We start from the raw sequence: 27,565 nt of genomic DNA, 5'->3' as shown, positions 1-27,565 counted from the left end.
ATTCTGATCGTTTCTGGAGCTGATGAACCAGCGAGCTACAGGCAGGCAGGTACAGCGCGAGTGGGGAGAGAGGGAGAGAGAGAGAGGGAGGGAGGGAGGGAGTGACAGAGTGAGTAGGCTCTGTTATCAGCTTGGGCTAGCTGAGGGAAGGCTGCAACAGAAGTGTGGGTTGGGTTAAACCAAAGAAGCTGACACTTATAAGGAGCTGGCTGTGGCTGATCATCATTGTACAGCGGGAGAGTGGGAGAAGGGAGAGTGTCGGGGGATCCAGGGGGGCACGCCAGACGACCAACACGAGGGTCAAGGGAAGAGGGGAACAGAGCATCAAGACCTTTTCTGTCTCCCATCTCTCGCTTTCTGTTATTTTCCTGTTTCCTTAGTTTTCCTGTATTTGCCGCTGCGGCAGGACAGACCTTGGCTGGCATGCTTTGGGTTATGTGGGTTGTGCCCCTCTTTGGGCTCGCTCATTCTGTATTCTTATTTGAACTACCGGGGGATTACCTAGCCAATGAGACGGGGGCATTAGATTTCGTGAATGACTACAACACCTCAGCTGAGCAGGTTTTCTTCCGCAGCACCAGTGCCAGCTGGACATACAACACCGACCTGAATGAACATAACCAGATAGCACAGGTAAGGCAGATCTGATCTGTTGGTTTACCTTTTGACGTGCACAGAGGTATGGCGCTGTTGTCTGCGATATAGTAGGGTGGCAAGTGGAACACAAGTGCTAGTTAGGATCTCTGCGTTTTAACAACTATCAGTCAGTTTCAAGAATATGTGTTTTTTTATTCTTGTGACAATTACTGAGGGCAGCTGATAGGAGTTAGGAGCACATTTTGGTCTTTCCCTGCTTCCAGGCTGCTTAGGCCTGTTTGTGGGCATCTCTAACTGCAGCTCTGGGCTGGGACTGGCTGAGTTGAGCCCCATTTTATTGTGTCTGAGCAGCTCAAATAAGCTATAGTTTTGCTTCATAGCATGCAGAGTGCACCCTCTAATCCTTGGTTACCGCAGCCCTACGTTTCTTATATACTTAGATGAAATGATGTTGTGGCTTGGGCGTGACTGAAGGGCGCAGGAAATAAATCTGGGCTTGTGTTAGATGAGTTAGGTTTGTAAATAAAAGGTGCTGAAAATTCAGTGGAACAGATTATGTCTACTGTAAGTACCCTAGCAGTGTATGATGAAATGAAGAAAAGATTGCATTACAGAGATGCAGTCCAATGTAAAAAAGTGGCATTATATCACTTGGATTACCATGGAACTGAAAATGATATCCAGTTTCTTTTTTACATACTGTGTTGCATGCCTTGTGATTGATGATATTTCATATTGTAGCTCATAGAGTTGCAGTTCAGTCTGGTCAATTGTGTAGAGAGATAAGATGGTATGTGAAGCTGTTACCCACATACCAATCACATTATGCATGGGAAGCTAAAGCAAAAAATAAGCATAAATCCATCCAGATGGGAAGAAAAGAGCTTTAGGGTGGCAAAGAAAATAAATGTACAGCAGTGTTAGATGCAGGCATTAGTTTTAGCACCATATCATTTGATAAGGAACAGTAACTGAAACAAAACCTTTGAAAAGGAATCTAGAAATACCTTCAAAAGATCTTGATTTCACTGATACAGTAAATTACACATTTAGGTTGCAGGTTCAATGCATTCTTTTAAAAATCCCATCCACTTTTGCAGAGAGATTTGGAATATCCCCAGGCATATGCTTTCATAGCCCAGTACTGTTAGACTCTGAAATAAAGTCTGACTTCTGTGTCTTGATCCAAAACAGGAGATGACTGTGTTGGAATAGACTTGGGAAGAAACAATAAGTTAGCAGGCACTGATTGCCTCTTTTCTGGGTGTCTGCTGCCTAGGGCTTCAAACATTTATATAGCCAGCTATTACAGACAGCAGCACTAACACAGAAAGCCCACACTTGTGCTTTCTGTAATTGAAGAGTAACATCAAGAAAGACACGGGTCAAAGCATTTGTTGCCAGTGGCTGTTTGTTTTCTATAATTGAGCTTTTAAATTTGTGGCTGATGCTGTGTTAAGAGAACGTAAATGTTGACTGAACAGGCTTGGGCAAAATGATGTTATTTTTTCTGTCTGTAGGGCAGATTTCCAATCGCTATTCTCACAACAGATAGATAAATAATTTTTCACGAATGAATGTGTCTGATTGGGTTCCATTTTCATCCTTCTGCTCCAGAAAGTATAAAAAGAAAATACACCGTGCCCCATTGTTGTATATGCAATTGTTTGATAAATGTAAAATATATATTAATACTGCTAATGTGACACCACTTACCTCTTACACCAGGCACGAGAACTTAAAGGTTTCCATAGTGGTGGCTTGTGTAGGAAACACAAAAGAATCACATTAAAACATTAAATTAACTCTTTTGAAATAAAGGAAATTGATAACTAATGCAAAAAGGAACAACCTGAGCCCTGACCATACTAATGAAAGATGGTATTGCAGTTGAAACCTGAAGCTCATTATACTGGTGATGCCAGTGGGAGTTGCTCTTTATTCACGTAGAAATCAGCTGCACCTAATTGTAAGGGAGAATTCTACCTTCGACCTCTTCTTCTTCTTTTGCTTGCTTGGACAGTGTGTGAACAGGCCGCCTAACCATTGGATAGAAATTAATTTCGTAACCATTCTAACCACTGTAGGGCTTTTGGAAATTTTGTCAAGAGGGTAAATAATCAGTATCTAAAAATAAGCCACTTAAAACGGCTCCACTCGAGGTGGGCAAATTGACAATCTCGTCAAAACCTTTTTAGCAGTTATAGAGCTGAGGGCCTGGGAAAAAAAGTCAAGTTTTGCTGTTTGGTGATACCATTTACAGTGTTCCGCTTTATAATGTGCACGTTGACTCCCAGCAGTGCGAGCTGAAAAGAGCTCCGTGATATTTTCAGGGCTAGTGCACATCACGCTGCTTTGTAGTGTTTTTAGCTCATTATGTAGATGAACCTGGAACCCTTTCCGATTCCCAGAATGCATCTTGACTCCTGCTAAACGCATACGGGCAAAGGTAAAGACTGGAGCCGAGCAAAGTGGCACACAGGGCCAGAGCTCATTCTGGTTACTGGTCTGTTAAGCAGACTGAGAGCATGTGACTCCCAGGAGTGTCTGCAGAGGGAAAGTAACCTGTTAGTTCTGAGTTCAGAGTTTACAGTATCATTATTGTTTATGTTAAATGTCTCCCTAAAGTCTCTAGCAAACCTTTTACTCATGATCATCTGTTTTAATTAGAGCACTGCATCTGTTTTGTTGTTATAATCATAAGAATAATAGGATTAATTGGAGTCTTATTCAGTATATGGAAACGAAGACTGATTTATTTTTAAGCTTCTGGGTGATGTGCCAGAACACAGCCTGAATTTGACAACCTGAATTAGCATTAATTGTTTAAATGTTTTATGGTTGTTAAACAACACTTGTCCTGCAAAACACCAAAAATAAAAACATTTTTCTGGTGTGTTTCTATGATTTTTAATGAGGAAACTGTAATTCAAACTGCAATTGTGGTGGAGCTACTGGAATTCAAGTACTGTAAAGCAGAATTAAGAGACTCTTAGAACCACTTCCTAGGTCATCAGACATTCATTTTTTTAAAAGAAAATTTGTGAGTATTTTTTGCAGTTTAGGAAGAAGCAGTATTTCCTTTTTTATAATTCATTCCTAAATATTATTTTTTAATACCATAAAAACAAATACACAGTAACATTATTCTTTATTTGGCCAGGGAGAGAACAGGTTGTCAGGGCTTCTGATTTATTTTTGTCTACACTGATATGCTTCTCCTAGTTTCCAGCATCACTGAAGATGGGCTTTGTGTTATCTGTTCTTTGGAGAGCTTGTGGAGTCAAGACCTCATATATAAAACTCTGTTATCATAACTTTTTGCAGGAAGCATTTTTATGTACTGCAGGGGCCTAGAGGACATCTCATATCTTTTGTCATATCTTTGCAGTGTTTCGTGAAGAAAAATTGGTAGTGTAAAAAAATACTTTATAAAGGTGCCAAACCAGCGCTGAAATCGAAAGGAGGTCAGTGTGAGGTGACAGTGAGGTGGAAAGATAAAAAACACTTTTGCTCAAGTGCTACCAGCTGTAAAGCAGACATGGGGGTTAACAGACAATGTTCTCTGATTGCTGCTTGAATTATGGAAACAGCTACTGTTGGGGAAGATATTTTCTCTAACTGATGTAAAAAACACTGCAGATTTAGAATTCAGTTAATACCTTCAATGCTGTTTCAAGATATTTATTGAATTTAAATCAATTTCTCAAGAGTGTGTAAAAATGTAATGGGCACTACAGTGTTTTAGCGAACATTCTTGATAGGTTAGTGATAGATTGCAACTTTAAATTCCATTCATCTATCAAAGTGAGATCTTTTGCAGCAAATGGAGTACTTCTCTTAGGTTGTCATGTAGAGGGTCTGTTTTGGCCAAAAAAGAGTGTGTACTGATGTAGTGGAGCTGTTGGCAAGGTGTTTTCATCATTCTTATTCTAGAAAACACTGAAGTGTTGAGTATATTTCCTGTCAAAGGCTGGAAGAGCTGTCTTGCAAGTCTGACAAAGGCTCAGTGTTCAAAACTGTGATACTGTATTCTTTTTCTCTGTGAACTATCTTCAAAACAAAGAAAAAAAAATGCACCTGCTGGGCTGCCAGTACCTGTAACAGCTGTTGCGTCACAACTTTCTTTTAAAATTGATATTCAAACCATCCTTATATAGTACAGATGCAGCCATTCAAAACGAGCCAAGTATGCTGTGGTAGAACACAGCACATATATGTATAACGCTGTATTTATATATATATATGTATAGTATATACCGGAATTTATAGATTATATAAATGTGGGGAGATGCAAAAGAACAAGGAGAGCTTAATTTAATGTTAAAAAGTATAATAATTATACCTTTGTCATCTTTGCCATAAGATGTTTATGAAAGAATCCTTCATCCAGCTGTGTCCTGATAAAGGATTAAAATTTTGATGTTGAGCTTAATGTGTTACTTATTCATCTCTGCGGTACAAAAGTCAATTTGAAAAGCTGCCGAACTGTGCAGTGTTGAACTCAATAATTTTGTGTAAGATAGCACTTAGGCAGAGTTTAATGACATGCAATTATGTACTGTATGCATTTAAATTATCTTTAAGGTAGGAGGTGATCGGGAGGGTTTTGTCTAAGGTGTTTTCTGTAATACAGTGTATGACCTCCAGCAGGTTAAATGCCTCAAAGTTCTTGATGCAGAAACGGATTCTAAAAAATGATACTGTATTAAAACAGGAGAAATATGGTGATGTTTGATATATACAATGTAAGTAGTAGTTAATGCTCCTGTCTCACAGATCTTGTGTCTGGGTCCAGACTTTCTACTCTTCAGTGTTTCCATGTCCTCCTTGTGTTCCTTCCCACCCTTCCCACCTTCCCACCCTTCTAAAAAGCATGTGGTGAAGTTATTTGTAATTGGTGTCTAAATTGTCCATGTATGTGTGATTGCCTGTGATGGACTGGACTGTGTACCTGACTTGTGTTCTTATTGTGAATAAGCAGCTTTCAGATAGTGCCATATCTTAGGTCTTATCTTCGACCATTCTTTGATATTCTTTCATGTTTCGGTAGGGCAATGAATGTTGATGGTACTCATTAAGAAGTAGGCTTTATACTGAAGTATGTATTAAAGGGCTCTGAAGTAATGGTCATGTTGCAGACCCTCACCTGTCCCTGGCCTGGTTTTGATTTCTGCAGGTTAACGCCTCAATGGAGGAGCAGGCCTTTGTGGAGGCCTGGGGAAAGAAAGCCAAGGACCTCTTCCCCACCTGGGTGACGGACACCTTTAACGACATTCAGCTCAGGACCCTCATAAAGAAGATCAGTGTCCTGGGAGCAGCTAACCTCAACACCACGGAGCGAAAGAACGTGAGTGCACGTGCAGTGCATCACGATGCAGCGAGAGTGCCGGTTCCCTCACTCCGTCGAATATGTAATTAGGCCATATTGGTCATTAAAAGTTATGTCAAAAATACACATAGCATATTCATCATTGGCTTCTGTAATACGTGTCGAGGCATTATAACCAATGGGCTAAATTTATTTTCTGTGCATAAAGAGTAAATTACGGTTTATTGTTTCTGGTGGAAATGCAGGTTGCACACTCTTTAGAAGTTTGTGCTTGAGCAAAGCACTGCATACATCCATAAGGGTTTTTAAATTGCACTGGTTTCTGTACCAGGGCTTGGCATGGAAACAGCTTCTGATGTCAACTTTTGCCAATGGATGCAAATGCTCAATGTTTTTTAGTTTAAGCAAATTCAGATTTATTAAACATTTTTAGCACTTACCTCTCTTTATAAGGATCAATACAGAATGTTGGTGAACAGTCAAGATGTAAAAGATCAGATCTTTTATCTTTTGGAATAAACATGCATTTAATATAACCGCCATGTACACAAACCTAAAATGTTTTACACTTTCAATGTTGGATCCTACTCACAGTAACATTTTTCACCCTTTCTCACTTGAAAGATTCAGCTTGAAGTGAAGGTTTTTGATAGGGATTTTGAGTGAAACGTTAGTTACATAACAATTTTGTTTTTTTTCCAGTCTTTGATACCTAGGAGAGATTTTTTTCATTTTTTAATGTTTTCCTTTAATGGCATCAGAAATCCTTGTTCACATCTGATCCACTAATTGGCAACTGAAAGTTGTGGTTTTCCTACGAATCAGGCTCTGGATGTTAATGTAATCATAAGGCTTTTAATCTGAGAATCTCATCAAGCCACGCATTAAAAGAACTTCTTGAGCCCTTTTCATATACGGATTCCTGTCTTGTTATACAGTCATGTAAAAACAAAAAAGTTTGTTAAAAACCGTGAACAAAGTGCATTGTGGTCTTGAAAAAAATTCTCAGAGCAAAGTCACATTTGTCATTAATGATTAATTGAAGTCTAGAAAACACATGGGTCACAATTATACACAGCCTTGCTAGTATCTTCTGGCATGGATTACACTGACCAGATGCCTTGTGAACTGCAAGGATCTGGCACTTCTGAGGGCGAATTTTGACCTTTTCTTCAGGTAGAATTGCTCAAGGTTCATGAGGCCCCTTAGTTTCCATTTGTTAACTTTTGGATTCGGCATCACCACTGTTCAGTTGGATTGAAACTGTTGGTCTAGAATATTTATTTTGCGTGCAGTTAAAAATTTCTTCATCCCATTCGATGTATTATATAAACTGTACAATCCCAAAATGTACACTGTTTTTTTTAATTCAAGAATTGAGGGTCAGTTTAAATGACCCAAGAAACCATAGGGTGCAGCAAAATGGTATTCTCAGAAGTATGTTGATCTGTTGTTTTCTCTTTTTCCAGTACAACACCATCTTGAGTGACATGGACAGTATTTATTCTACTGCTAATGTGTGTCCACCTGGAGAGAATATTAAGTGCTGGTCCCTTGAGCCCGGTATGTACAGCCCAGTAGCCGCTTGACCATGTGCTCCTGGACGGTTCACATAGTCAATTCAAGTATAGAGTCTTTCACTCCTGTTGTGATACTTGCTGGGGTCTTATGAGCTTGTGCTGCTGCTCACTTTCGAATTCAGAAAATGGGTTCAAAAATTAACTTATTTTTTTATTTTATTGGGTCTTATAATATACTTTCTCGATTTTTCCTTTAAAAAATTCCAATATGTGTTTTTCACATCTGGTGCCAAGTATTTTGTTTTAACTTAAGCGCTCTTGTTCCTGCACTGAACAGCACTGGAGGGGAAGGTGGTCTGGGATTGTCTTTGTCCTGCTTATGCCAACACATGTGTTTGATGTATAAGAATGAACTGCTTTGTAGTTTGTTAGCAAAAATTTGGATGGCCGTTTCCTGAATGTAATTCATTTACTGTGTGCTATTTTAAAAATAATGTATTTTGTTTTCTTTTGTCAGGCTGTAACATCACAGACAACTTTATTTTATCTGTGCTCCTGTGTGTGTTTGTAGTCTGTGATGCACCTTCCTTTTTTGGTATTGGAGATTGTGAATAAAAACAGGGTTTGATAAAATAGGAGAACACTATATGCTGAGATAAAAAAAGGAGATAGAGGGTCGGGGTCTGTCAAGGGTACTTTGAGTCTCAGAAGTGCTGGAAGGTTCATGGACAGGAAGATATTAGGGATGAATAAAAGGAAAAACAGGAAGAGCAAAATTCAGCTCTGGAAGTCCCAGGGGATTCTTCCTCTTCTTTATCCAGCCTTGGGATCTCTTTGTATACAGGGCTTGAAACTCATTTAGGCTCTGCAGCTCCGTTGACAGAGGCGTGCCTATAATGGTGAAATTATTCCAGAGATGTACAGACGTGCTACTTGAGCAGCTTGTGAGCATGTGACAAGCACTCTTTCTAAAATTGATTTTACTTATTTATTTACAGGAGAGATTTTTTTTTAAATTTGGAAAGACATATTTTTTGTTTTGTTGTACACCTTCCCAATTATAGAAATTTATAGAAATTGGCAGCCAGTTCCGGGTTAAGCCAGTTCAATACTCCAGCGGAGACTCCCGTTTCAATTGGGAGAAAATTTGACACTAAAAACACCACTGCAAGCCTGTCAGAACCTGGCAAGTATCAGGACCTTCTGTTTACCAGCATGCTGAGAGAGGAATGAATGACAAGTCCTGCCCTTACTCTGGCAGCTCACTGCCAATAGTGGGCCACCCCTTAGGGACCTTTGATTACTGTAGGTTAAGGACATGACCCAGGTGTGAACTGGTGGTGACTGGGCCATAGCCTACAAACTTTTCTTTTGATACTTCCTATGACAATCAAGTCAAAAGTTATTGCTCTGCTCTCAGTGTAAGGTAGGGATGAGTACATGACTGCTTCTTTCAAACCAGTTTTTAAAACTGTGAGCCCCACCACACTTACAGTTTAAAACCGAAGACTGATTGACCTCTCACTGAAACAAAACGCAAAATAACAGGAGCCCATCAACCCAGGGAGACTCTGACTGGCTCAAGACCAAGCAATCCTTGGCGTTCTAGCAGTGCATCCTCAGTTAGGGAACATACGTGAGGCACACACAGCTGCTGAATCAATCCTAACCCCTTAAATGTACATTTGATTTTAAAGAATCATTAAAACACGATATTTGCACAGCAGCTTGCACTACACAAACCAGACTTGTACCAGACCTTTCCTGATGAACAAGCGCCTCTATATTTCAAGAAATGTGACTAAAAAATAAAATGACATGAAAAGTTTATTTCCCTTTGCTTTTAATGTTGTCCATTTTGCTGGTATCAATGCATAACTGCACACTGTCTGTTATGCGTCACTAAGTGTCACTGGGACGCTTTACATTTCTCTCACTCCTGTTTGTGTGGTGTAGATTGTTTTTTATACCAACTATAAAATAAATCTTGTTCAGATCCCTTATTCTATTCCACTGCCAGTTCAGTTGGTTGTCCTCTATCATATGATGGCAAATTCCTGATTTAGCCAGTCCTGTTTGTAGCTGTTCTAATGTGTCAGAAGAACATCGAGAGGCTGCAACGACTGGGATTTACGGGACTTTGTTTACTTGCTTTGTTATTTTTTTTCTGCTGTTGTGGATGCATTTGATTAAGTTGCTTCGAACTTTGCCAAAGTAAACAACTTAGGAGGTCATGATCCCTGACAAATTGTCAACATCCGACTCTGTCAGTACTGTTCTTATACAGTATACACTTCCAGGCTTGGTTTGTTGTTGCTTTCTCTGTTCTTTGCTGTTGTTTTCTTCATCGTCCATCGTGTGCTATTTGTGATATCCCTGTCCGTGGTATTTTGATTTTTATTATTCTGTAATGATGATAAGAGTTGCTGAAAATGGGGTGATTGCAACACTATTTAGCATGATTGCATTTTAAATGCTGTGGTCATTAGGAGCTTTCATCATAAACAATCCCCCCACCCACCTCTGGATGTTGTCCCAGGTTTGTGTTAATCACTTACATACGAAAACGGCTGATCTTCATCGGTCAAGGTCTCTCAGCACATTGGATTGTTTCTGTTGCTGGCTTCCTCTTTCTAGGCTGTGAAAATATACAGTGGAAGCCTTTGTTTCTCAGTGGTTTTCTTTATGCTCCACGGCAGACTACTGAAAATAGGATTTGGGTTTACCTTTTTTTAACTTATTCTTTTTCTGTCCCCGCTGTTCAAGTGCCACTGCAATGCATCAATTTTTGGTGCTCACCAGCCACAACTGGTGATTAGTGATCGTCCCATGGGATTGTTGACATACTTTTTGTGTTACAAAGGCATGCCTATAAGTGCAGATAATATTGGCCCTTTCTTCTAGATAAACCCTTAATCCTGAGTATCTGGGTGATGCGAGAAAGCCGCACTGAACTAGAATCTTTTAGATCTATAGCATGTGTGTTGGATTTTCCTCTTTATGACAGAACTTTTTTATTCAGGTGCTTGTGTGTCTTTAGGACACTGTTGTGTATTGTTGGGGAAACTGTTTCCCAAGGCATTAGTGCACTTCCTGTATCCTCGTGCTTATCGTGTGGGTGTGGGCTTGACATTGCAGACATCGTAGACCTGATGGCCACCTCTCGGAACTACAAGAAGCTCCTATATGCATGGGAAGGCTGGCACAATGCTTCGGGCATCCCGCTGCGGAAAAAGTATCCAGAATTTGTGGAGCTCAGCAACAAAGCTTCGCAAATGGATGGTAAGATAACGCTAGCACCCTGCTAGATAACGGTTTACCTTTAGTTGAAAGGGTGGAGCAACAGTCAGAAATTATGGTTTATATGATAGTGAACAGAATTCAGGTTCTCTCCAGGTGCTCCCCCAGATGACTTGGAAGAAGTGCATGCATCCCTCTTCTGGCAGCTATATTTTAATGGGCCATATTTCAAAACTGGTTATTCCGTAAAATACAGCTAGAAAAACAGACTGACAGACAGAAATAACTACTGTGTTGTGGTGGTGTTGCTTAGCACTGTGTCCCTCCCTCAGGCTTTGTTGACACCGGTGATTACTGGCGCTCCTGGTATGAATCCCCCACCTTTCAAGAAGACCTGGAGACAATTTATCAGCAGCTACAGCCTCTGTACCTCCATTTGCACGCCTTTGTTCGCCGCAAACTCTACCAGCGCTATGGCCCCAAGTACATCAACCTCAAAGGACCCATTCCTGCACACTTACTTGGTAGGTCGGCCTTTTCACTGACTTGAGTTTTCAATTGTGCACACAAGCTACAGTAAGTTTTTTTATGACTGAATGACTGATAGATTGGTCGATTGTCCTTTTTTTTTAAGAGATATAGGTCAAGGTCTGTTGTCCACCTCTCACCCCAGCTTTTGAATCTTTGTCTCTCCCAGTTTGGAACAGCCGGGTTTAAGTCTCCCAACTTTGCATCCAGTTTGTGGCCAAGAAGTAGGTCTTGTGGGGCAGTGAGTTATTAAAGTCAGGGCTAAACAGTGGTTGAGTAAACATTGTCTGTGATGCATTCGGTCAGGTGTACCCTAGAGAGCTTGTAGTCTCCTATCCATGGGAACAGGGGTGTTATTTGAGTGGAAACCATAAAGTGTGCCCGCATCCCCAATCCAAATCCCCATGCCAGATGATGAGATTTAGTTTAGTGGAAGGCATCCTCAAGTTGTGACTGTACATGGGAAGACCCCCAAAGAGCTGGCATCACTCCTTGGCAAGCAGTCGCAAGGTCCAGGTTATGGTTTCCTCTGCTGACCTGTGTCGGCTGGGACTCGGGCCCTCACAATAACCTGGAAATCCTCTGAACTTTTATGTTCTAAATCTTGCGGTTCATTAGAGAAGCTAGCTGCAGACACAGTCAAAAGTCTTACATTAGCACACATCTTCACCGGTGCAAGCGTGGACTGAATGGAGTTGTGTCTTGATGTCTTTTCCAGGAAACATGTGGGCTCAACAGTGGAACAACATCTATGATATGATGGTACCCTTTCCTCACAAGCCCAACCTTGACGTGACACAAACTATGGTGAATCTGGTGAGTGGACCTATTTACAGCATTATTGTTAACAGTATACTTAATCAGGTTTTCGAAGCGCAGGGTGTGTTTAAAGATTTGTGGCTTTACCGTTTGTAAAATCTGTTGGAACTTTTAAAACGACTAAATCAGTTGATTAAAAAAAACAGACTTTACTTTTGGAGACTCTTTCCTGTCAGTTAACAATTAGCTAACCTTTTATCCCATTGGCTGGATTCGGAGCACTAAAGGTGCTGAATTCTCTAACATGGGTACTGTACATTGACCCCAATATTGAATCATATTTGGACAATAAGGAGCAAAGGAGTAGTAATGCAAAGTTGGCCTGTTTTATGTTTTTCCTGGAATAAAAATCATATCAGGCGTGATTTGTTTGAATAAACCGATCAGTTGAAGAAAAACGCAAGCATTTTTTAAAATTTAAATATAGTAGCTGCTTTGACACACTTGCCCCAGATCAACATGATTTCCCAAATTTGACATTTTGCCACTGTAATTTAAGTAATTGAAGAGGAGGTCTGTCCGGGAGCCCCCATATATATGATGCTTTCTCTCTACCTTTGTAGAAGTGGAATGCGACCCACATGTTCCGAGTCTCCGAAGAGTTCTTCACTTCCCTAGGCCTGATTGCCATGCCACAGGAGTTCTGGGACCATTCCATGCTGGAGAAACCCACTGATGGCCGGCAGGTTGTGTGTCATGCCTCTGCTTGGGACTTCTACAACCGGAAAGACTTCAGGTGAGGAGACGTACTTGCCTACATATAGAGATGCAAGGAGTCATATTGCAGTTCAGTGGAGATTTGAAAGAGGTTTATTTCGTAACGTAAAGTCCTCCTGGAGATCATACTGACAGGGTAATTCTCTATCTGATCTACTTACTATTGCTTACAATCACTTTTTATACTTGTAAAACATCCCTAAGTGCTCTAAATGTCACTGGAGGAGCTGGCATTTTAGGATCAGTATATTTAGATCCTTCCTGCAGACTTCCATGTTTGTGAGATAACGGTTTGCTTGCTCAGTTTATCCTTCAGATCCTTTGTGACAATAACGGGTGTCTAAACAGCATGTCCTTCACACAAGAAGACCCTTCATAAAGAGCAAATCCTAGCACCAGAAAATTCTACAATGAGATATATTTTTGCATTTTTAAGTACACTCATACATGGAAGGATGTAACTCATAGCTGCTTTTATTTATTCCTGAAGTTTCAATTCGATTGTGCAGGTTGACTTCCTGTGGTTAAATTCTCTTGCTGTTCTCTGTATAGGATTAAGCAGTGCACCACAGTGACCATGGAGCAGCTGTTCACTGTGCACCACGAAATGGGCCATGTGGAGTACTACCTGCAGTACAAGGACCAGCCTGTCGGCTTCCGCAGTGGGGCCAACCCTGGCTTCCATGAGGCAGTGGGGGACGTCCTGTCTCTGTCTGTCTCCACACCCAAACACCTCAAAGAGATCGGCCTACTGGAATCCTTTGTCCCGGACAATGGTACAGTACTGCACACAATGAGTACAAATCTTTCTTTTCTTCATGGTTTCCAATTCACTCTTTTTTTTTTTTTCTACGATGCCACTGTGGTTCAGTGGGTAATACCGAGTCCAGATCTGGCTCTCTGTGTGGATTTTGCATGTTTTTTTTTTATGCTGTGGCTTTCTTCTCCTCCTGATGGATGGAGTTTTAACTGGCGTCTCCAAATTGCCCCAGTTGCATAAGTGCCCTTGGTAGTGAAGTCCTGCCTCTTGCCTTGTGCGTTCTGGCTTAGGCTCTGCCTCACTGTGACCCTCTAAGGATAAAATAGATCTTTGTTTTCATTTCTTTATGTTTTCTTTTCTATGCCTTTTTCCTTTTTGTCATTTTTTCATTTTAATTGTGGTGTTCTTTCTTTACTTGCACATAGCAAATAGGATAAGAAATATCCTTGGTTTAAGGATAAAGAGCACTGATTTCAGTTCCCTTCCAGAAAGTGACATTAACTACCTGCTGAAAATGGCCCTGGAGAAGATTGCCTTCCTGCCCTTCGGATACCTCATCGACCAGTGGAGGTGGGGGGTGTTTAGCGGACGCACCCCACCTGAGCGCTACAATGCAGACTGGTGGTACCTGAGGTACAGTATGAGGGGCAGGCAGACGGACAACTGGGCCATATGGGAAATGTGTGCTGCAGACTGACAGAGCGTGTTGTCTCACAAGTGAAAATTGGAACGAGTCGACAAACTGTCAGATTACCCACCACAGAACAGTACAATAACAAAAAAAAAAGGCAGACCAGCCTCATCAAAAGTTGTCTTTATGCCATGGAATGCTTTTGAAAATGCTTGACCGTATTTGACTGTTTTCGGCTATATCCATTAGGCATGCTGTGTTTACGTGTGGTAGAGGTTTTTCTGACGGAGACCAGTTGTCTGACTTCAGGCTGTTGTTTATGTCTTTTAAACTCCTTAAGAACGAAATACCAGGGGATCTGCCCACCAATCGAACGCAGTGAGGAGCACTTTGATGCTGGGGCCAAATTCCACATTCCAGGAAATACTCCATATATTAGGTAGGAGTTCCACTCTTCCTGAGTAACTTCACCTGTGCACAACAAATTGATATATACAACTGAGACCGTGTCTAGAGGCGTAATGGCACCTTATGTAAATAAAAAGCCACAGACTTCTTATAAAGTTATTACTTTCATAAAGACCAGCATAAAAAAAAACATATGCTGTGTTAATTTGTCCTCTCCCTGCACAATAATCAGTGGCAGTATCCCTGTTTGTCACTATCACAAGATTCATTTGGTTATTTTGAATTTCAGATTCAGGCTTAAACTGGTATGTGTCTCTACATTCAGTTTTGTTGTAATGGATAGTGAAACCTCTACCTTTCCTCCCTGTAGATATTTTGTCAGCTTCATCCTTCAGTTCCAGTTCCATGAGAAACTGTGCGAAGCAGCCAAACATGTGGGACCATTGCACCAGTGTGACATCTATCGTTCCAAGGAAGCAGGAGCTATCCTACAGTACGTAAATGAGAGCTGGGCGTGCTTTAGAAATGAATTCCTATCTAAATACACATCTACTGTAAGGTTGCCTCCTTCTGATTCGAGACTAAATGTTTACTTGAGGGTTTGCTCCCTATAAACAGTACTAAAGAAATAGAGTCAGGTGAGCATGATTGACTGAATGGCCCCATTTCATCTGTGTATTTCTGATGTACAGTTTTTCCAAGATAAGGAGGCCTGCATAATAGCCATAATTAAAACAATCATAGCCCATTTCATGAAAGGGAGACGCATAGAAGCTTCAAGAAGAATTATATCAATTTGATATTTTCTAATTTTATGGCCCCTTTTGCTCATTTAGTAGTTTGCTTGCCAAAGCAAGAATATAAAACTTCATCTAAAGTTCCTGGAGTGCCTGCCTGCCCTGATTTGAATCCACGTTCCCGCTGCTGTTGCCTTACTGCTAGAGTAATTATTTCGGAGGCAGCAGAGCTTTGAAAAGACATGCTGGGATTTAAGGTGTGGAGGTGTGGGAAAAGCAATGCAGATGTGTCAGGTCTACATTTAGTGCAACATTTTGGGAGAGCCATTAGAAATTCCTTTTATTCCTTTTTATACATTTATAACATGTTTAGCTTGTATTGGCCAGCTCAGGAAGGGGTTTATTCTCTGTTACTATTAATTCCTATTCCTACCTTGTTAGCAGTACAAGGTATAAAAAAAAAGGCAGATACAGTGTATTTTTATGGGCTTGAGAAAATCCTTCTTAGCTGTTTTGGGACACACAATGCACTTAGTTAATCCATTACACTAATTCTTAGAACTAAAGTTTAAAGTCTTAAAGAAGCTTTCGGAATTACTACCAGACTTCTAACTAGATGTGTAGAATTAGATTTTTTTTTTACTGCTTTGACAAATAATTACACAGTGATGATTAACGTCTGCCTTTTGAAATATAACTATACTACGTCTTAGTCCTTCCAGTTGCTTTGTTGTTTTCAGTGTCTTGCATGTATAAACAGCCAGCAGCCATATCACTCTGCAACTCAACTGGCAACCCACTGAAGCTAAGCAGGTGTGAGCCTGGTCAGTACCTGGATGGGAGACCTCCTGGGAAAAACTAAGGCTGCTGCTGGAAGAGGTGTTAGTGGAGCCAGCAGGGGGCGCTCATCCTGCGGTCTATGTGGGTCCTAATGCCCCAGTATAGTGACGGGGATATATTACCAATCATAGCCTCCTAATAATCCCCATCTGTGAATTGGCTTCATCACTCTGCTCTGCTCCCCACTGAGAGCTGATGTGTGGGGAGCGTTCTGGCGCACTATGGCTGCCGTCGCATCATCCAGGTGGGGCTGCACACTGGTGGTGGTGGAGGGGATCCCCATTACCTGTATAACGCTTTGAGTGGAGTGTCCAGAAAAGCGCTATATAAGTGTAAGCAATTATTATTATTATAAACCATGAGTGACACACACTTCTCACCATGGGTGGGGGTTCTCTTAGAAAGGTCCTCAGCGCTGGCTCCTCGAAGCCCTGGCAGGATATCCTGCAAGAAGCCTTGGGAACAAACCGAATGGATGCTGGACCTCTGATGGCATACTTCAGTCCCATCATCAACTGGCTGAAGGAGCAGAATGCCAATGAGACCCTAGGGTGGCCAGATTTTGAGTGGCGCCCCCCTGTGCCAGAGGGATATCCTGAAGACATAGGTAAGTGGCGCCCTCCGCACTGGTCTGTGTACAGCACATTTAAGATCAATGGGATTTTGGGAACATTGATCCTGTTGTGAGTGTGTGTACATGTGTGTATTTTTCAGAACAATAATTTATATTCGTGTCGCTCAATGCACAGCCCTCTATCCCAACTTCAGTTTCTACATTTGATTGACGTTTGTCCAAATTTAAGAAACATGTGAGACAAGAGCAGACAGCCTATTTTGTACACAGCATTCATTTTGTTATTATAATATTCAGACTTCTTTCATATTTTGCAGGGAATGTTTTTTTTTATTTTTGACAAGCATATTTGCTTCCAACCCAACTAACAATTAAATGCCAGTTTTCTGCATTGTAGGGCCATCTCACAATGCATCTGTCAGAACCCTCGTGCACAGTTGGTTTATTTGAATTGCAAGTCTGAGGAAAAAAAATAGACAGCTCTACATTTTGCATACTGATGATCTTGTCAGCCTTGAAGGATTAACCATAAATCATTGCCAAGCACAATACCATATCAAAGACACCTAAAATAGATCCTACCGGGACATTTTTGTGCTGACAGATACAGTAGATGAGAGTGATTTATTTATATAAAAGTTCAAGGTGTGAAAATCTGAAGGGAACAACACATGAACCACTGCTGTCTTACATTAAAAGCCATGCAGTTCCCTAAGAAAATGCACTTTGTAATGTTTGAAGGCTTAAAACACTTCTTAGACATTACAGAACACAACAGCTCTGAATTCATTAACCTCTGTCCTTAAACTCTCTCAGCTATGCTTGAAATAAAAAAAGAGAATGTGCTTCAGGCTTGCTGTTTTTCTTTCAACAGCTTTCAGATTTTATTAGCAAAAAATAGTGTCTGTTTGTCAAAAATCCAAAAACTTCTCACGAAGTTCATACAACATACTCGAAGATGTTAAAACCTGTGTGTGATGCAATGGGTTCTTGAATTCCCTCTTCACGTCCCATACTATCTGAGGAAGAGTTTAGGGAGAACAGTCTGTCCCACTGAACTTGAAAACGATTGGGGAAAAAGATTCATGCGGAAGTGGTTTGATGTATTTTTCTTTGCCCTTTGCCAGACAAAATTGCAGATGAGGAAAAAGCCATCGAGTTCTTGGACCAGTACAACTCCACAGCTGAGGTGGTGTGGAATGCTTACACTGAGGCCTCCTGGGTATACAACACTAACATCACTGAAGAAAACAAGCAGACCATGGTAGGAGTTGGGCTGTTTAATTAAAAAGTAGAATACTGCACGAACACAGAGCAGGGGTTCACTGTCCTATTTCTGATGACTGCACTAATCAAGTCTGGTTCATACTGTTTTCAAATTCTCCTGAATCTGTAAGAACAACAAAAACATCTTGTCTAAAAAGATAATTTAGGTTCTGGAACATGTAGGTGGGTTTTCTATGCAATGTGAAATAAAAATTGCAGATGTTGGTTTGATGGGAAACCTGGACTGCTTTTGCATCCCCAGGACCGGAGACAGGAAGTACCATACAAAAATTTCAAGTGGGGGGGAAAGGATTTCATCCCCCGGTGATTCAGTTTTGTGATCGTATCTCCAAACTCCATGCCGTATTAAAAAGAGTTTATTATCTTCTTTTTGTTTTAGTTGCAAAAGAACTTGGAGATGTCAAACCACACCCTGACATATGGACTGGAGGCACGGAAGTTTGATTACACTGATTTCCAGGATGAATCGGTGAAGCGCATTCTGAAGAAACTGAGTGAGATTGAGCGTGCGGGACTTCCACAGAATGAGCTCAAAGATGTAAGAAGCATTGGAGCTTTAATTAACTCACTAAGTGGATACTTTGACGGACAGACGGACTGATGAGCTGACTTGCACACTGGTTGGATATTATGGCAGATTGACATGACAGACATTCTTACTCACTGGGTGCGTTGAAATGATGCACCAACTGACTGACACAGTGATTGACCGAACACAATGACGCACCTTCTGACTTCCTTCAGACTGAAGGATCAGATTAGCGTGCTGAATAAGAGACACAGGAACGCGATTACTACGGCTTCTGACCATAGGGCTCACTTAGTGAAATGCTCTCTGGCCGATTGGGTCATTCTTGCTGTTTTTACCTAGGAAGGAATCCTAGATGTTAAACATCAAATATTTATTTTGTGAGGGACACAGTAGAATGAAGATGTATGACAATGCAAAGCGGTAGAGCTGGTTTGATTAATTTTTAATAGAACCTGGATGATGACGTTTGTATTTTTACGTTCCAAATGTCAATGTTTTGTCAGCGTTTTGAAATAAAATTGCCTAATAAGCATTTAATGAGTTAATGCATTTAGAACCATTAAACACAAAGAAACATCAGTCATGAAAATAAATCAAAGTGTGTGAATGGGGAGTTCTGAATATAGTTTTTGCAAGACTTCTGTAGAATTTCTGGAGCTTGTGTCTTTTTTCAAGTTCTGCCCTGTGATCTCTGACGCAAGACTTTTTCTCCGTCCAGTACAATGAGCTACTCTCTAGAATGGAGACCACTTACAGCGTTGCTACGGTGTGCCAAGAGGGTCGGCGATGCCTCCCCCTGGACCCTGGTGAGCCCCCACGTCTCCCCCAGGCGTGCAAATGACCCCTCAGACTGGTCTTATTTTTGTGATATGTTGTTGTAGTAGTGTGGACCTGGAGGGGAACCCTCACTGAACTTTCTGAACTGTTTTGAAATTGAAGTTAGTTATATCTCAGGAGAAAAATTGTGTCTGAGCGAGGATATCTTCCAAAGAACACCATTCGGGATTATGTTGGTTTTTTGTATCGCGTGCAGTTGCTTTGAATTATGGGAATGAAGGCTCATTAGCAGTAGCTCTGAATTATCGGTATAAACATTAATTAGCTCTACACAGTGCTTAGGGGCTTGAAATCGTCTAAAAAGACTATTAATTCTATAATTATGATAATCAGAAATCTCTTCAGCTGGCCCTGCCCCCCTCAATGTTATAAAACAGCAAGAGCTAATTAATAGTCATTCCAATAATAAAATCAGGATGGCTTGTCCAAAAATATTTCTGCATTGTATTGGGATGTAAGGTAACAGAGACCAGGCTTGGAATGGTTTCAGCCAGTTACTATACCAGATGAATGAAACCCTCTGCATGGTTGTACAGGTCTAGTTGAATGCATATAGATGGGTATGCTCTTGGACTAAACACATCCCGTTCCAAATATAACGATCCTGATCCCTCTGCTGCCTCCTCCTGCAGATCTCACTGAGATTATGGCCAAGTCCCGAGACTACAAGGAACTCCTTTTCGCCTGGCAGGGATGGCGTGATGCCTCTGGGAAAAAGATTCGCCAGGATTACAAGACCTACGTGGAGCTCAGCAACAAAGCAGCCAGACTGAATGGTGAGGGCTTGGCTGCAATTCAGAGATGACCAAACGGCCACATTACATCACCAGAACACACTACATTCAGAAGTGTGCTACTCTTGAGTAGTCTGCTCAAAGCCTGTCATTAATGCAGTGGGGGAAAAAAAGGATAGGCATAATAAAGGTCACGGAGTGGGGAAAATAGAAAGGACGTGGAAGAATTTCTGCAGCACGTTTATGGGTTATTTTCTCTTTTACTCTTCAGGTCACCCCGACAATGGGGCCTACTGGCGCTCGCTCTACGAGACGCCCACCTTCGAACAGGACCTGGAGAGGCTGTACCAGGAGATGCAGCCCCTCTACCTCAACTTGCACGCCTATGTGCGCAAAGCCCTGTACAAGAAGTACGGATCTGAATACGTCAACCTGAAGGGACCCATCCCTGCCCACCTGCTGGGTAAGTGAGGCACTCAGAAGAGAATCACATTGCTAGGGCCCAGACAGTGGAGAAGTATCACCTGTGCAACACTCTGCTTTTATAGTTCTTCTCATAGGTAAATTATTATTAGAAAATGAAAACCTTGAATTACCTTGGTTATAAAACGAATTGTGTGGAGTCACAATGATGCTGTGCTTGGCATTGCTGCCTTGCAGAGCTGGAGCCCTGGGTTTAATTTTTAGGATGCTGTCGCACGGAGTTTGTATGTTCTCCCTGTGTATGTGTGGGATTTCCTCCAGGTGTTCTGGTTCCTCCCCATCAGTCCAAAGACATGCTGGTAGGTTCATTGGCTTGTAGGAAAACTGAGCCTGGTGTGTGACTGTCTGTGTGTGCCCTGTGATGTCCAGTGTGTATCCTGCCTTGTACCCGCTGCTTGCTTGGATAATCTACAGCACTCCTGTGACCCTGTATTGGATAAAGCAGTTAGGAAATGGATGGAAGGATATTTATGTTTAACAAGTCATGTGAAAAATAGTTGGATTCATGGATCCAGGTTTAGTGAGTTCAAATACAAGCAGGAACAGCGAGGCTTGCAGAAAACATCAGAGTGTAGGGCCACTGTGTCTTTTGATTTTCATTTCTGCCTGGGCTCTTAATGAATTTGAGTGAATTGATTGTTTAATTAATTGTAATAGCTTTTTACTGTCTCTAGGTCTTACCTATAAAACCTGGTAGCCTGCAGTCCTCCAGGACCAGTAGTGAATATGATTGAAATGGACAGTAGCTTATACTGTGCAGAAAACCCAATGCAAATTACTGACAGACTCCATGCATGCATTCCCATATCAGTCAATCAACAGTTACTGTATGTTTACCATGCTGCATTTTTCAAACTGTTGCTCTGGCGCCCCCTAATGGTGGCAGTGTCATTACACTCATAAATCCATGGGTTTTTCACAGGTTTCAACACATCTAAAATAATTAACTTTCAACAGGTAACATGTGGGCCCAGTCCTGGTCTAATATATATGATCTAGTGACTCCTTTTCCGGATGCTGGGCAAGTTGATGCCACCCCAGCAATGGTAGCCAAGGTAAACCATTTTCTATTGAACTTTATTTGTATTTTAATCTCAGTTTAATCCCACTCCCATGTGTCCTTTCACGCTTGCATCAAATAATGTGCCCAAGAGACTTTCTGGTTTACATCATCTGAAGGACATTTTTTTAGCATCAAAAACAGATTAAACCTTTTTTAGAAGGATGTTCACAAAAATCCTGGATACCTTTGCAGTGCATTGCCTGACATTCTGATTACATTCTGATACCTATTAAACAGTTCGAAAACAGAGGAATACATCATTAGTGCTTTTGATACAGGTGTTCTGGGGGCAAAGTTACTCAAATCTGTTCCTTGTGCCTTAAGAGTTTTCCACTTTAAATACAAACTGAAGGAGGCCTTTCAACCACTCATCTCATTAGCGTGATAGCTGATAATTGATTTCTGTGCATTTTGTTCTAGATCTCTATAAACTCTTTATGTAAAGAAGTGTCTCCTGATTTCAGTTGTAAATGCCCATTTACCACTTGTATATTTTTGTTCAATTCTCTTTATTTTTATATAGCTGAATTGAGTTTTTGTCGATGTGTATTTCAGGATTTTAAATGCTTGTATCATTTTCCCCCGTGAGACTACCCTGTCAGTGCATGAAATTCCCTCGAGGCCAGAAAATATCCTTGCGTTCAGTCCGGTGTTCCAAGTGGTAACTGGGATGTCATTTCAGGGCTGGGATGCACGGAAGATGTTTGAACAGTCAGACCACTTCTTCCAGTCCCTGGGATTGATTCCCATGCCCCCGGAGTTCTGGAGCAAGTCCATGCTGGAGAAGCCCTCCGATGGGCGGTCGGTGGTATGCCACGCCTCGGCCTGGGACTTCTACAACCGCAAGGACTTCAGGTATGGGGCCTCTACACTCGGCTGCATTGAAAGCAGGATTATAGCCTTTGAGAGCAACATATCCCAGTATGCTCAGGCCATCATTCTAGAGGCCATACTCGTGTCCAGAGCTAGCTTCAAATATGGAAAATAAACTACATCTTCCCCCTACTGCAATTTAACATAGTATTACAAAGAAACGTCACTGCTTAGGCAAAATGTTTGAACAGGATTGAATGGCTGCCGCTTGTACTTCAGCAAGGTCAACTACAGTTCATTAAAATGACACCTAGAAAGGGTTGTCCTTTGTAGTGTAGTGCTGTTCGTTCATGGTGTCCAACCCGTGTATTGCAGGATCAAGCAGTGCACAGTGGTGACGATGGATGACCTGATCACTGTACATCATGAGATGGGCCATGTGCAGTACTTCCTGCAGTACAAGGACCAGCCTGTCCCGTTTAGGGATGGAGCCAACCCTGGCTTCCATGAGGCCATCGGGGACGTTCTGGCCCTGTCGGTTTCCACACCCAAGCACCTGCACAGCATCGGACTGCTGGACAAAGTGGAGAACAACTATGGTAATCATGGCACGGGTTTCTCGCATCTTTCTGCTTAGAATAGAAGCAGTTCCACATGAGGACTTTGAGGAATTGACTCAGTAATTTGAAATGTCTAAAAAGGACAAATAAATCTGGAACAGTTTACTCAGGATGTTCATTATGGATCTTAATTCAATTGTAATTTAAATGGATTAATGAGTCCCAAAGGACTCTTTGCATTTTTAAATTACAACAAATTCTATAGCCATCATTACTCTATTATTTTATAGCTGGTGATTCATTAGTGTGACAGGATACGGTAGCTAAATACTGACAAATCAAGTCAGTCTAAGATTGCCCTCTGCTGCTGAAACAATATAGGATAGATGTTTCCTGCCTTAAGTTGTGTATGTGCTGTACTTATACTAAAAAAAGCAAAAGCTAACTCCTAACACTTCAGAATAAGTATTTTTAAGATTAAACATTAAATTAGTACTTCAGTCTGAAATATGTCCACAGTGTTATGGGTTATTGTCATTTTTGTCTTGAAATGAAATGAAAACCTTACCAAGATTATTCCACACACACTTCTGTCCTCTCCTATTCTCATTCCTGTCTCCTGCAAACATATGGATTTAATTTTCTAAGGGTCACCAAAGTCACTTGTCTCTGTTTTGGGGATCTGCTGGGCTGTTGACCCTGTGCAGTATTTGCTTTTCCCAGCAGTGCTTTGCTCTTCCACCTTGGTGGTGCTGTAGTCTTTTGATCTGATAATGATGTTGTGTAACAATTCTTGTTAATCATTTCTTGTTTCATGATTAAGATTTCTAGTCCTTAAATGCACCATAGTTCCAACTAATATTCAGTTGTCCTCATAGTCTCTTCAGAAATCAAATGGTCTGAAAGATTCAGGTGTTTTTCTTGTGAATTTTCTGTATCCATCCATTAGAAAAGTTGTAGCCATAAACTTGCGGTTAATTTGTACTAAATGTGTGAATTGAACTTTGTCCACAGACAGTGACATTAACTATCTGATGAGCATTGCTTTGGACAAAATTGCCTTCCTGCCCTTCGGCTACCTGATGGACCAGTGGCGCTGGAAGGTTTTCGATGGGCGGATCTCGGAACAGGAGTACAACAAGGAGTGGTGGAACCTCAGGTGAGAGTGGACCTGCTGCCCCGCTCCCCTGCTTGTATCTGCTCGTGCACTGCTTTAGTCAGACAAGTGTGAGCAGCACGTGGGATGAGACCAGGAGGGAGAAAATACAGTGGAAATATTTCAGGCATGCTCTTTGCCCACACTGGTCATTCAATTAAACAAATCTTGTACTCATCATCCGGCAGCACACTCTGATAAACCTTCCCATGTGTGTTTTTTTTATTTTGGAATCACTAATTTTATACGCACATAACTTGGAAAGTGTAGCTGTTTTAAGACAGCTTAACTCTCTGGCATGGACACCTCCACATCTTAGGACACACGAACACACTCTTCTAACACCCACCTGCTGAGCAAACTATCATTTGATACGTAAACCTGTATGTCTTTGCTGGATAGTCGATAGGGGCCTGCCTGATTAATCCCTGCTCTGATACATTGTATAACTTCCTCCCTCAATTTGCATTGATGATAATTTTCCTTCTGCTGCTGCCAAACCCTTCAGGCTGAAGTATCAAGGACTGTGCCCGCCTGTGCCTCGCTCAGAGGAAGACTTTGACCCCGGTGCCAAGTTTCATATTCCTGCCAATGTCCCTTATGTCAGGTAAATGGTCTCCTTCCCAATACTTATTTATAAGTCTGTGTCCATCTACACTGGCAGGATGAGTGTGGACCACAGGTTTACAGAACAGGTTTGTCAATAGAAGGGAGCTCACACACAATTCACGAGGGACAGCAACATCCAAGAATACTTTGTGAATGTTGGGAGTACTTTAGTTAGGATAACTTGGTTGAGGCTTGGTTAAGGGCCATAGTATGAGGAGAATCAAACTCCCATTCCCATTCCAAGTGGAGTTAAACGAGGAGTAGTGAAGGAGAGATACAGAAGTGAAAAGAAGTGTTTGTGTTAACCATTACTGAAATTAGCTACATTTGTATACGTTGCTATCCTCCTTGAATTTCAGTTAAGGGATGTGTTCTTGCTTAAATACTACTTACCTCAAGCAAGTACCAGAAAGAAAAAGAAAACACAAGCAGATACTGGAGAGTGCTTAATATACATCAAGGAGACAAAGATTGTGTCCAACTATTTGTGAAATAGTTTGTAGGCATTTCATGCAACATTATATCCTGGCAGTGCTGAAAATGATCATTGCTGTTGATAATTCCTGACAATTAATACAATAAAAGAAACACAAATGGGGTGCAATCTAAAGAGAAGCACTGGACAGGCCTCTCAGTGTTTGAATTTTTTAAAAAACAAACCAGTGCTTTTGTCCTTTTTGTCTGGCTGTGTTGCCTATGAGTGACTGGGCCTCTCTGCTGCTCAGGTACTTTGTCAGCTTCGTGATCCAGTTCCAGTTCCATGAGGCTCTCTGCAAGGCAGCAAAACACACTGGCCCACTCCACATGTGTGACATCTACAACTCCAGGGAGGCTGGCAAGTTACTGGGGTGAGTACTGTAACCAACCCCAGGGCTCTCAGGCTAATGTGGAAAACTAGTAAGTAAATATTTGCTTCATTACTTGCTAAGCAGATCTTTTTGATATAGCATTCCTATAGCATTATCCGATCCTGCTTTATTGTCCTTGACAACTCTGGGATTTGTGTAGATTCATTACATGGCGGTTTTAGCAAAGTTCTTTTTCAGGATGAACTAGTATGGTGCAACAGTGTATCAACTGATTTGCATCAGCATGTATGACTAATACGCTTAGATCAAACCTCCTAGGAATAAGCCTTCCGTTTGGTTACCAACACATTCTCTCTTGAGAAAGATTTTTATGCGGATGCTTTTTTTGCAAGGTGCCACAGAATGCACAAGATATTTGGTCTGATGGTTCAGACCACCATTAAATTCAATTTTATGTTTGTGCAGAGACATTATACTCTATATAGTAATGTACTGTGCATACTTGGAGGCACACAGAATTGGGCACAAGGCCATCTGGCTGTGGGATATAAACTGTTCCTGAAGTGGCCAGTAATTGCTTTCATAGGACATTGCAGCTGCTAAATGGAAGAAGCTAAAACAAATGGCAAATGAGACTGACCTCACGGTGGTCCATTTAGTATAGAGTGTGACAGGAGATGGTGGACCACAGTTTGTGATTCTAGATGTTGTCTTAGCTTTTTTTAAATCAACATTTGTCCATTTTTTTTTTACCCACTTCCAAAAAGCAGAGAAAACACGTAAACATGGCAAGAAAGCCAGATTTCCTCATACATGGTCTGCAAATCTCTTGCAGGGATGTCATGCAGCTGGGGTTCAGTAAACCGTGGCCAGAGGCCATGACGTTGATCACTGGGCAGCCCAACATGTCGGCCCAGGCTCTGCTGAAATACTTCGAGCCCCTGATTACCTGGCTAGAGAAGGAGAACAAGAAAAATGGAGACATTTTGGGATGGCCCGAGTACGACTGGGTCCCAGGTAGGTCAGACCAGCACTTTAAATCCCCTTGCCAACCTCAACAAGATGTAAATATCACGGAAAGAGACTAAAGAGCAATGTCTAAGCCTTTTGGCTTTCAGAAAAAACTTATTGTGAAGAATCTTTTTTTGATCTAATAGTTCAGATGGTAAAGGGTCAGCTATTTCACCCATTGAACGGACTCTCGCAGTAGCCGGCCTGAGGAAAACCCCAGTGATCCCTGGGTTTCTGTTTTTCAACTCGAGAGGAAGCAGGGTAGTGCGTCGTTCATTATTGTACTGTTATTCTCAACACAACCTCTGCTAAAGGCACTCTTATCTGGACCCTACTGAGCTGAGAAAATGTGGAACACACCCTTCCTGAGCAAACTGTTCTCATTACTCACAGAGCCACTGCGTGTTGTGCAGTGGCTGTGGGATGGTCAGTTTTATGGACAGCAAGTATATAAATGCTCACTGCTGTGGATTTAGTTTCAGGACCGGAGAAAGGGCCAGAGAAAGTGACCGGATCTGCGGAGGTGAGCTTCCTGGGCATGAACCTGACCAGCGATCAGGCAGCGGCCGGCCAGTGGATTCTGCTGGTCCTGGGGCTGGGACTACTCATTGCCACCATCTGCCTGGCCTACAAATCCAAGTCCAAAAAGAGACAGAAATCCAACTCGGAGCTGGAGCTGAAATAGACCCCCTCTTCCCTCCCTGTCAGTAATTCCCATTTCCCTTTTCTGTCCTTCTCCCCCCCCCCCGGTTTTTACAAAATCGGGTCAGACGTGTTTGACTATGCAAATGAGCCAACACAATTTTTTTAATTTATTTGTAAAATTTGGAAAGTTTAAAAAGAGAGGTTTAAATCACTTTTGTTTGTAAAGTTTGAGAATTCTGTATGCAGCTTTTTTAATTTAATTATGATGGAGAAAAAAGAACAGCAGCTGTTTTGCATTTCTAGAATAAAATAACTAATAAGTC

The 27,565-nt window shown here is 41.5% G+C and overlaps 1 protein-coding gene across 1 annotated transcript; it reads left to right on the top strand.

Moving 5' to 3' along the window:
• The first annotated feature begins 218 nt into the window (after positions 1 to 218).
• ace (angiotensin I converting enzyme (peptidyl-dipeptidase A) 1) lies at positions 219 to 27,565 on the top strand. Its single transcript, XM_088622763.1, has 25 exons — positions 219 to 633; positions 5,777 to 5,947; positions 7,399 to 7,492; positions 10,588 to 10,731; positions 11,022 to 11,213; positions 11,936 to 12,033; positions 12,600 to 12,772; positions 13,306 to 13,529; positions 14,002 to 14,146; positions 14,485 to 14,583; positions 14,923 to 15,045; positions 16,531 to 16,736; positions 17,831 to 17,967; positions 18,370 to 18,528; positions 19,241 to 19,328; positions 19,992 to 20,135; positions 20,365 to 20,556; positions 21,534 to 21,631; positions 22,322 to 22,494; positions 22,828 to 23,051; positions 24,027 to 24,171; positions 24,677 to 24,775; positions 25,503 to 25,625; positions 26,422 to 26,603; positions 27,074 to 27,565. Exons 1-25 carry the CDS (start codon positions 424 to 426, stop codon positions 27,280 to 27,282), a joined length of 3,852 nt encoding a protein of 1,283 aa, XP_088478889.1. The 5' UTR covers positions 219 to 423; the 3' UTR covers positions 27,283 to 27,565.

This window comes from Lepisosteus platostomus, chromosome 28 (assembly GCF_059453375.1).
Source record: "Lepisosteus platostomus isolate fLepPlt1 chromosome 28, fLepPlt1.hap1, whole genome shotgun sequence".
In the NCBI taxonomy this organism is placed as follows: domain Eukaryota; kingdom Metazoa; phylum Chordata; class Actinopteri; order Semionotiformes; family Lepisosteidae; genus Lepisosteus; species Lepisosteus platostomus.
The sequence above is the reverse complement of the archived record's forward strand: the minus strand, read 5'-3'. Positions and strand labels throughout refer to the sequence as shown.